This window comes from Anguilla anguilla, chromosome 2 (genome assembly GCF_013347855.1).
Source record: "Anguilla anguilla isolate fAngAng1 chromosome 2, fAngAng1.pri, whole genome shotgun sequence".
In the NCBI taxonomy this organism is placed as follows: Eukaryota; Metazoa; Chordata; class Actinopteri; order Anguilliformes; family Anguillidae; genus Anguilla; species Anguilla anguilla.
Genome location: NC_049202.1, coordinates 62,287,048 through 62,298,788, shown reverse-complemented (window position 1 = coordinate 62,298,788; position 11,741 = coordinate 62,287,048). Strand labels below are relative to the sequence as shown.

At 45.9% G+C, this 11,741-nt stretch overlaps 1 protein-coding gene across 1 annotated transcript; it reads left to right on the top strand.

Annotated features, from left to right (window-relative positions):
* Nucleotides 1-2,027: 2,027 nt before the first annotated feature.
* On the top strand, nucleotides 2,028-11,335 carry slc16a5a (solute carrier family 16 member 5a). Its single transcript, XM_035405593.1, has 5 exons — nucleotides 2,028-2,376; nucleotides 4,170-4,615; nucleotides 7,554-7,697; nucleotides 8,618-9,463; nucleotides 10,583-11,335. Coding segments are annotated over exons 1-5 (1,698 nt in total). The 5' UTR covers nucleotides 2,028-2,374; the 3' UTR covers nucleotides 10,843-11,335.
* The last annotated feature ends 406 nt before the right edge of the window (nucleotides 11,336-11,741 follow it).

Below are 11,741 nucleotides of genomic sequence, written 5' to 3'. Positions count from 1 at the left end.
TGGAGGAAACCCTACTTGTTAACAGTTACCGTGGAGTTACAGATTTCATGTTTTTTTTGCCGTATCGTTTGTTTATTCAGTTCCCATAATCCTGTAACAAAGGCTGTTTAGTGCTGATACCTGTGTGTCCAAAAATGTTAGATGTGCGTTTTTTTCTCTCCACAGGACATGTCTGAATATAATGCGGACCTTAGTGGACAACTATTACAGCGTAAGCAACTTCTGCAAAAGCTGATGTTTCGCTTGGCAGCGAAATCATGAACACCTTCGATTTGCACCACGAAGGACATGACCCCAAATTCGTTACAAATGTTTATATATGTTCTTTTTTTGCTTTGTTAAGGCGGACACCCACCGCACGCGTATCGACCGCGAGCGCACTACGCGCACGCGCGTAACTGAAGCGTAGTTGAAGTACTGTTATTACAACGGCAGCGGGCGACGTCTTCTCCACCAGATGCGAACGCGTCGCGAACCGGCTGCGAAGCTCGCGCGACACAAGCGAACTGAAGCGTAGTTTTTCGCTTCTGTTCTATTTTTTCGGCTTGTCGCGCGTCACGATGGCCTGTTTATACACAGAAATATGCTCTAAAATGCTAGGTATACATGCTCTGATTTATATTTCATCTTTATATTACTGGGGGGGTGTCCCTAGTTCCATCTTGCAGTAGTGGAGAACAAGATAAAACGAGATAAACACCAGATATTTCATAAGCAGCTAAAAAATACACGCCTTTTCGTTTTTCTATTGTCCTGGCAGGAAAAAAAATTAAAACTGGAACCTGGGAAAAAGGCAAACTTAGGTTCGCTATCTTATTTTGCGGAGGGGGTGGGGTAAATTTGAAAATACACCACAGAAAGACGTAGCCTATTGAATGATGTAGAAGTGAATGCACCGAGCAGCGGTTTGTTAGCTCGAGTGTTGGAAGGTAGTTTTTAACCAACCATTGCTCAGCCTATTTGACTTTTCCGATGTCTTCGTTCGCCGTGCTTTCAAAAAGGGCCTGTTAATAAAAATCAGATAATCCACAGTGCTTTAAAAAATCAGATCTAGTGGTCTTGCCGATGAAAATGCACCTCTTTTATAAATGAAGCAAGCCTTTATTGCACTTGTACTTCAAAGCTTCCGGTGTTCATGACGTTGTGGTGTTCATATCCCTTCAAGTTTAAACTGTTACGCTATCTTTTTGACGATTAACTGATTTTACTAAATCTGATCATATAAATGTTTTGACGTGAATAACAAGACGACACGGGAATCCCCAATGGTTGATTATGGATTATTTATTATTATTATCATTATTATTATTATTATTATTATGATCATTACATATTCTTCATAAAGTTGGCACGCTTGTTAACCAAGCAAATAAATTGATACAGTTTGAGATTGATTATTATGCAGGCTACGTTGCGATTTAAGCTTATGGTAATTCTTGAAAGCGTTTACTTTCTCACGTATTTACAGGAGTTAACGAAATATTACCAAATTAACAAACTGAAAAAGGTATCTCACCAAGTATTCACTTACCCATAATCAACAGTCGTGAACAAACGTGAAATACACGATGTAATCCCACTGCAGACTGCGACAACTACTAGGAATATAGAGCTTTAAGCAAGCCTTTGCGCGACACAAACGGAACCAGTGTAGACACGCTACGCGCCGCGCCCTGCTGCTTCACCGTGCTGCTTACGCTACGCGTGCGGTGGGTGCCCGGTGTTAGCCCGTCACGCTAACAAGCCCATTTCCTCTGGTTAATAGTTTAAGAAGCATATAAACTCGGATTTTGAACATACACACATACAAACTCGCACAGAGCTTTAAAGAGTTCGCAGGATATTACGAGCAAATTATCCTATTGATTGTTTCACAATTTCCAATCAGCTCAGGTAAAAAATAAATAAATAAATAAATAAATAAATAAATAAATAAATAAATAAATAAATAAATAAATAAATAAATAAAATCCTCGATTACGCAAATACACCGCTTACAGCGTGCATAGCGTTCCTACTAGTGAATGTGTTGCAGATCTTAAGTTCGGTCACCCGCCCCCACCGTGCTGGCCCCCTCCTCGTTTGGACAGCCCTTTCACGTTTCTTCGTCCTGCGTTCACCTTTTCGTCACAATACATCTTTATTCTTCAGTAGGAGTACATCAGAAAAAAACTGCTTCACTGAACCTAGCGTTTTCTAACCTACTTCTTTTACGACGAACTTGCAACTTGCGTCTGTCTAATTTGGAGATATCCTACCTCGTAGCTTCCTTCGAAGTGCTTTCTGTTTCTTCCCATAGGCTACGAACACGATACTGTTGCTGCGTATACTTGGTGGATGAAATATGGACGAATTCAAGAGCTGAGCCTAACGAATGTAAGCAATTCAGTCTCTCTGCTTTGTTGTAAAAACGGCAATTTTATATTCTACGTGTATGTGATAGATGTATGTAGTCTATGTATTATAGGGTTGTATTAAAGGTTCTCGAGAACACGTATTTTGGGCTTTGGAGGCTCTATACATTTGATAATTTACAGGCTACTGATGTAGTCTAAGCTTGGTGTTTATGAGCTGCACAGCTGATGGACTTCAACTCGACATTATTATTGGAGTAAATAGCCAGTCTCATTTCAGACTTAAAACAAGAACTTAGTAATGATGAACCTGTCCTTTTCATAATCGGAACATTTTGTTCGAATGTGTCACGACGGTAGCCTAGATCGTTTTTGCTGATATGTGTAATTTTAGGTTCGGCTAATTTACACAAGATACCATTTAGATTAATATGGTTCGTTGGCATTGGCATTTGGGTGTCTGGCAATCTCGAACAACGAACTTCAAATTAACTCAAAGAGGTCCACGTGAGTTGGTTGTAAACTGTAGTTGTAGCCTAAATTAGTAAGAATCATTTTTCTGTTTCACCCGGAAATTGTTTACTACTTCTTTCATCATGCTGTTAAAAACATGACTAGCGACGATTGACCGGCTGTCGCTAACGTAGAATGACAGTAGTATAATATTGGAGATCATTATTATTGTATAATTAAATGTGATAAATAAATATCAATACGATTTGAATATAGGATATAATCACAGTATTTTTATTTTTGATGAAAATGACGCCGGAAGCAGGGATAATTGTTACTCCTTGATTGTTTCCTTTGCTCGTGTACATTAGCACGCGCACATAAACAACTTGCTTAACATGTTGCACAAAGCTTTGTGAATGAAACATCCATTCTTCCCCACGTTACACTTTCCAGAATGGTGAGAAAACGGTTAACAGTCGGAAATGTCAGGCCCTTTGTTGGCCCTATTGCACTTCAGACCAAAGCTTTACATAGGCTCCCTCTCAATACTGCAAAGTCTGAAATTATTTCTTTACAGTATCATGAAATAGTGCATTAATGCAAGCAAGTGCATTTATTCTCATATTGTGAATTTTTTGTTAATATTTCTGTATTCGTATTTATAGACATGCTGTCTATGCAGTTTAATGTGGTGAAAAGTGTTCCTGATTATGTTTGAGAGTAAACTACTGCCAACTTTACGACTACACGCGCCGCTCCCCCGGGTTTCCAGTTACGTACGGGTAGCCAAACTGGTAGCTGCTTTTTTAGTGGCCAAAAAAGTCGCGCGTTTCTCGCGAAGGCCAGCTGGTCGAGAGGGCGCTAATTCTCTACATCTGGGTGGTTTGTTTGATATTTACGAAAGGTGCATCGTTACCGAGACGCTGAAGCCGGCAGCTGTTCGCGTTCACATGATGACTTTGATGAAAGGGGACATAATGTTTTGATGACACGGCATTAAAAGAAACCAAGTATTACGTTGTTGAATGCATAGAAAAATGAGTTGGCCCTGGTCACTACTACTGTACAATTTTTTAAAATACTAAACAACATGATTTACCATTTAGGAGGCACATATTGGGCCAAGGATTCATTTAGTTAGTTCTTATTTCCTCATTCTTTTGCCGTTAGGATACACAGCTTATTAGCAGGTAGCAAAACAAGTTTATTTGTTCCCCACACAGACATATTCTTAAACCATACCAACAGAGAAAATACCAGCTACATGAGATACTCATTTTACTAAAAAACAAAACAAAAAAAAATTATGTCATTAATCATATCTGTGCTGATAATTTCTATTTTCATCTTTACCACAAGGGGTGGCCAGGGAGAGGCACCGCATCTGAGGATGAGGCAGAGTGAGGGCCACACTGCCACCGACAGGCCGGGAGGTAAAAGCGCGGGCGTGATCATGGAGACGGGGGCCAGGTCCTCCCCTCAGTCAGCCGGCACGGGCACAGGGCCCCAGACGGTAGAACCCTCCGACAGCGACTCGGAGGAACGGGACGAAGGGGAGCGGCAGAGCGCGTTGCCCGTGGCCGCGAATAGCACCGTAGGGGGAGCTCCAATGGGCCAGCAGGAGGCGCCAGACGGTGGGTGGGGCTGGGTGGTGCTGGTGGCCAGCATCCTGGTCCTGGCCCTCACCCTGGCCTTCCCGTCCTGCATCGGCATCTTCTACACCGACCTGCAGGCGGCTTTCCAAGCCAGCAACAGCGAGACTTCCTGGGTACCCTCCATTATGACGGCGGCGCTGCACGCAGGAGGTACGGCTGCGATGGCAGCGGCGGTGGTGGGGGGTGTTTTGTTTTTTCGTTTTTATTCAAGCATTTGAAAAGTCAGTGTTCTAGAACTCTACTTGCCGGTAGCGATTGTTACATCAGTGTTAGAGTGTTCAGTTAAGGAGGGTTAAAGTTGACTTTTTTCAGTTTGCTTCATTCATGAATGCCCTTTATGACACAGTACAATTCAGAGTACTGTGGTGGTGTGTTGTTTTAAGGCGTTTTTCTATTGCGTGGATGGGCCAAGATCTGATATGAAATTGGGACCATTGCCGACTGGCCGGCAGCTCTGCAGGGTGGTGTATAATTGGCTGGAGTGTTGCCAATGGAGGAACTCTGCATTCCCATGCTGTCAGATACTTCGGAAATACAACTTTCCAAAATGAATGTCAATGGAAGTTGTGTAATAAAGTTGTATTATGAAGCTGGAAAGTCTGGGCTAACACAAGTTTCCCAGTTCTGAAGTAATGTCAACGTTTAACCATTACAATATGGCAGACGCTCCAAGTTTAGTGCTAGTCAGTGGTAAGAAAAATATAGAGACATAATGCACCTTTATCACATGTTTGTAGTTAGCCTCCTCATTCTCGTGGAGAAACTGGTAACATTTTACCAAGTGCTTTTTAAAAGCAAAAAGCAGCCAGATCCACATCATGTCTGTCAAGACATCCGTTTGACCTCCGGGTTTGGTTCTCCGACAAAATGGCACCTGAATGCAGTGCTGTTTAGCGGCCGACATCCAAGCTTTCGAATCGAGGCCTTAAAAGCAGTGTGTTAAGGCAGCATAAGCTGGCTGGGGGGGGGGGCCCTGTCACATCACTCGCCAGTGACTCCTGCTGGTCAGTTTGGCACCCGCAGGCCTGCTCAACTCCTGCGGAATTTGTATGGGCCAGAGTGACCGGCTGTGCTCCATTATAAAAGAGTTAAAATAACTCTTACCATAATTGATTTTGCACTGAACACATTGTGCCAAGTACCGGTGTATTTTAGTGTAACAAGGCCATCTTTCAGTGACCACACACAGCCTGGCTGTAGGGTTGGTTTGGCAGTGTTAAGCCTGGCAACAGGGCAAGGTTAGTACAGGACTGGAGCCCAGGTTATAAATCCTCAATCCCTCCGACCAATGATTAACTCTGCCCTCAGTGTGAGGTCTGTCATTCCTGCGGATTGGTACCTTAAAGGGTCCTAACTTGGTGGGTGGGAGATTCCTTTTGTTAAAGGGAGGGGAGGGTGGGGTTGGGTTGGGGAGATGGGGAGGCATGTCTCCTTGGACACGACCGTTATTTTTTTTTCAGTTGAGTTGAATCTGTAACTGCCATTTTGTGCTGCCACATGCTTCAGCACCTTTGGTTTGCTAAAGCATGAGAGAAAGTTGGCGCAGCCTGTCCAGTCGAAGGAGCCCGTCGTCCTCAGAACTCTGTGAACACGTGTGGTGTTTGCATAGTCACCGTGACGGCACACATGAGCTAGCTGTGCGAGGCTTTATTTGTTTTTTCAAGTTCAAGATCAGGTTTCCTTTACAGCCACACAGCTAGGCTGGTGGGATTGATTTCCATGCAGTTGTTAGAAATCTCAAGGCAATTCACTTCCGCATACGTACAGCTCACATTATTTGGGTTGCAATTTTTTCTGTGGATAGATGTAGACTGTATGTGAATGTTATCTATGTTATGGCCATACACTAATACAAAGTACGCTCGTACAAACAGTGTGGATAGATGTGAACTGTATGTGAATGTTGTTGTTTATGATACGGCTGTGCAGTGTGGATAGATGTGAACTGTGTGTGAATGTTGTTGTTTATGATACGGCTGTACAGTGTAGATAGATGTGAACGGTGTGTGAATATTGTATGCTTTGGCCATACACCCATACAAAGTACACTCGTACAAACTCATACAAAGTCACAGATAGACTTATACAAATAGTCACACATCAATCATACACGCATTGCATTTTCATATTACAGGTGTCCAAGAAATGTATTTTCAAGGCTGAATTGCTTCTACAGGTCTTGGATCGTTAAGTTATTTGCTGTGAAGTATTTTCAGTTTCATCACCTTCAGCATAACTTTTTCTGTGCTAGCATTTTGCCTGCGCTCATATACATACCACTTAATTCCTTAGCATTTAACTAGTTTTGGAGATTAAGTGTTAGGACGTATTAGTGCGCGGCATGTAGAACACAACTGCACAGATTAGTGGAGCGTACTGGTGTACCAAGGTGATAGGGATCTCTGGGTTGTGCGGCTCTGTGGTGGAATGCACCCTGCGTACTTCTTGCTACTGCCTGTTAAGTCATGTTTCAGACAGGCACGCCTGGCTCCCAGAACTCAGGACAGAAATGTCCCAAACGCATTTTAGAATTACAAAAGCAGGCAAAGTTGCACCACTTTGGCAAAAGTGCGTGAAGACAAAGATTGTCAGTGCCTCCTAGATATTCCTTGGCATGGTAATTTTGTAATATTTTCAAGGTAAATGTCCTGCATAGTACACCTAAAAAACTGTAAAATGAAAGGCCTCCCTCTGGCTGCACACCATGCAAGCTGAGCTATAGTCTGCAACGTGAAAAGAAGAAGCTGGCAACCACGTGTTTCGGAGGAGAACCACGGATGCCACCACTGTCCCGACCTGACAGCGGGGTTTGTGCATGAAAGCGTGTTTTCAATTGAACAATTCAAATTATGGCGAGAATTGTGCTCAAGCACTATATTGGGTGCCAAATGTATATTTAAACAAATTATTTTTTCGAAGACTGTGGTGTGTAGTGGCTAAGAAGTAGTGGCTGATGTCACATGTTTTGGAGGAGAGGTGATTGAATTTATATCATGCTTTGTGAATACACATGGTTTAATTTGGGAGAAAAGACATTTGCGTGTGTGTTTTTTGACATTTTGTCACTATGTTCTTAATCACACCACAGGTCCGCTGTGCAGCGTGCTGGTCGAGCGGTATGGTTGCCGTGCAACAGTCATGCTGGGCGGGGTCCTGAGTGGGTTGGGTATGGCAGCCAGCTCCTTCACCAACAGCATCATGGAGCTTTACATCACTGCCGGGGTCATCACAGGTCAGTGGTCACTCACACGCAGTTCTGCCCTGTCTAACTGCACGGGCTTCCATTGGCTCTCTCTGATATGATGTCATTCAACATTCAAATGTGTCGGTCAGCGGGAGCTGAAGACCATTCTGCCATTTTATACTTATGATAAATGTACTGTGAACAGCGTGATCACAGACATTTGCAGAGCTTCAGAGCTTGGGTGCACAAGACTGTTTTTAAAATCATCAGGTATACTATCTTTAAAGAACTAAACACAGTATCCTTTATGACAGGGGTGTCAAGCTCCAGGCCTGCAGTGTCTGTGGATATTTGTGGTTTCCTTTCTGTCAGAGGCCAATTAAGGCCTCGAGAACAAAGAATGTGGAGTCTTTAGCCAGCCAATGACAGTCACTCGTGCTGACACTCACCAAACACCGACAGACACTGCAGCCCTCCAGGACTAGATTCTGACTCTCCTGCTTCATGGTAAAACAAGCTCTACAGACCATTGTTAATGTAATGATCTGGAATACTGGTAAGCAGTCTAACACTGTAATCAGGAAACTCAGCTAGCAACACGGAGGTTGTTGGTTAGATTTACAGGTGCCACAGCTGTAGTACCCTTGAGAAAGTCATTTATCCTTCCGTGTACACTTGGATATTTGCTGAGTCGATTAAGGTGAAGTAACTTGTTATTCTACACGGCTGCAGTATATCTAGCTTTTATTATCTGCTAGTTCTTGTTTTTCCTGATAAGTGAAAGTAGGACTTGAGGCACCACTTAATTGTGTACAGCAGACAACGTTTCAATCCCTTATGATCTTCACCCTTCTCCAAGCTTTACTTCAGTTTGCTTCAGACTTGTCTGCTGTGTGCCTCGACTGATGAGGACATTTCCATGTATTTATAAAATAATTTAGTGATTTTTATGATTTCATTGTTTTCAGGGCTGGGGTTCTGCTTTAGCTTCCAGGCGGCGGTGACCATCCTGGGCCAGTACTTCGTGCGGCGGCGCGCGTTCGCCAACGCCATGTCCTCCACGGGCACCGCCATCGGCCTGTCCACCCTGCCCTTCCTGGCCGAGTTCCTGCGCAGCCAGCTGGGCTGGAGGGGCAGCTTCCTGGTGCTGGGGGGCGTGCTGCTCAACTGCTGCGTGTGCGGGGCGGTCATGAGGCCCGTCAGCCCCAAGTACGGGGGCCCCGCGGCGGGCCGAGCGCCGGAGCGCCGCCCCCCGCCCTCCGCGCAGACCAAGGGGGCGGGGCCGGGGGAGCGGGCGCGGGCGTGGCTGAGAGCCGCGGCGGCCTTGCTGTCGCGGAACATGGCCTTCGACCTGTTCTGCAGCAACCCGCGCTTCGCCGCCTTCTCCCTGGGCGTGACCTGGATGATGCTGGGCTTCGTGGTGCCGCTCATCTTCCTGGTGCCCTACGCCACGACGCACGGCATGGAGCAGGGCAGCGCCACGCTGCTGCTGGCCATCCTGGGCTTCGTCAACATCGCGGTGCGCCCGCCCGCCGGCCTGCTCTTTGGCCTGCCCTGGTTCCGCGGGCGCCACGTCTACGTCTTCTCAGCGGCGCTGCTGGTCAACGGGCTGAGCAACTCGCTGTGCTGCCTGGGGGCCAGCTTCCAGGTGCTGCTGGGATACGTGCTGACCTACGGCCTGTCCATGAGCGTGGTGGGCTCCCTGCTCTTCACCGTGCTCATGGACGTGGTGGAGATGAGGCGCTTCCCCGCCGCCCTCGGCCTGCTCGCCATCATGGAGAGCGTCACGCTGCTGGTGGGCCCGCCCCTCGCCGGTATGTTAAAAAAAAACCAGTAATTACTCCTCTCGTTCCTTGGGAACGGAAGTTGGTGTCTCTCTTAAAACGGTCAGAAATCTTGCAGCAATTTTAGTGGTGTTTAAAGGGTTAAAGTGTTGTAGATAATTAAACTGGGAATGATTGACAGCTAACGATTAAACCAGTGGTGTCAAACTCGTGCCATGGAGGGCCGTGTGTATGCAGGTTTTCATTCCAACCAATTAATGCTGCCTTAATTGAGTCCAATTACTCATTCAGCCATATGCGTTTAACTGCATTGAAGCACAGAATATAAGAGAATTTTTATTTAGACAATGCGGGTCACCATAGACGTCGGGTCACCATTGTGCACAAACCTGCATCCCTAATTCAGCAAATAATTTAACTAATTATATAATCAAGATCTGAGGCTGGAATGAAAACCTGCATACACACGGCCCTCCATGGCACGAGTTTGACGCCACTGGATTAAACGGTTGCTGTACAACATTTCACAGTACTTGAGCCAAAGGCTCAACATGTTGTGTTTGGGTTATATGCTTACTTTACACCCTGTTGCCTCTGCCCAGCCAATAGAACTTCTAGTTGTGTATCCATGGTGACGCTCCAGTCATGTGCATTGACTCAAAACAGTCTGCCCCCCTCCCACGTATCTGTGTGTACACGTGTGTGTAATTGTCTGCTGGTGTGTGTATATGTGGGCATGTGTTTGTGTGTATGTGGGCTTGGGTTGCGTGTGTGTGTGTATGTGGGCTTGGGTTTGCGTGTGTGTGTGTATGTGAGCTTGTGTGTGTGTGTGTGATATTGCGAGCAGTGGAGCTGTGAGAGGTAACCCTAACCCTAACCCTAACCCTAACCCTCCCCGCCTTTTGATGTGGACGGACCATGATGACTCAAATGTCACAACTTTCGGTGGTTTCCCAATGTGGCATCGCAGCTGCGCTCGCTGAAACTGTGCCAGCTCAGTTTCACAGTGTTGGGTGTCAGCCTGTTCACGCCCTAAATTTCCCCCAGCTTGCACTTCTGTGGGTTTCCTACCAAGAGCCGGGAGCACAAACCAGGCCGAGTCCCCAGACTTTCCTAACGGGTTATCCCACTTTCGCCTCTCTGTTGCAGGCATGGTGGTGGACCGCACGGGGGACTACACTTACATGTTCTATACCTGCAGTGCCATCGTGGCCTCGTCTGCACTCTTCATCATGCTGGCTTTTTACTGGCTGGACAGACGGGACAGGGAGATGTCACGCCCCTCAAATGCTGAAGTGGGTCCACAGAAGCCAGGGGTCACCCTCACGCCAAACTGCCAATATAACAGCGTGCCGACAGGGGGGGGCCCGGCCCCCACCACAAAGACTGTTGACGTCAGCAGTGTGTGAACACGCACTTGTCGGTGCACACACAGAAGCACACACACACACTTGCACACAGATGCGCACAGATATACACACATGCACACATACACACACTCACATAGACACGCAGACACGCATGCTCACACACGCGCACAAAAACGCACATGTTTTTAGTGCACAAATGTGCACTTTCGTGCAGACGGGTAGTTCATTAGGAAATCATGCACTTTCACCTCCTCAGGCCACTGAAGATCCGAGTGTCACTCACTGCCTTCAGGACCAATTCTCACACCATCTGAAAATTGCACACCACGTGGAACCCTGCCCATCGCACTCCTGGCCAATCGCTGTGGGAAGTGGGCGTGGACTTCAGAGGTGGGACGCGGAAACACCCACCCCCCTCACTCTGACTGTCGGAAAGGAGCTTTCAGATGCTACCCGACATTCCGAACGGCAGTTCGCTTGAAGACCGCAGAAGCCTTGACCTCACGCGCAGGAACGTGGAAGTTGGTGCTCTGCTGTTACTCAAGCTGCGGTTGCACTGGTCCACAAGCAGATAAAAACATCCACGCTCGCACGCAGCATAGATTCTACAGCAGTGTAGAATGATATGTACTGTATTACTGTGTGTATTACCAAAGTAAGAACAGAGGGAAAGCCTGTTAAACAAGTGGCTAAGTTCAGCTTTGTTGTCATGGTGTTTACGATCACCCAAGCCAACCCGACTACCATCAGTTAAGGGGGAAAGAAAGGCATTTCAGGAGTAATTGTACTGCTTCCTCAAATGTGACTGATGTGACTTCCTCAAAAGAGAGCATTTTTAAGTGATTATTCCACAGCCAAGTAGCCTGTGTTATGTTAACAGGGGCCTATACATACATATATATATATATATATATATATATATATATATATATATATAT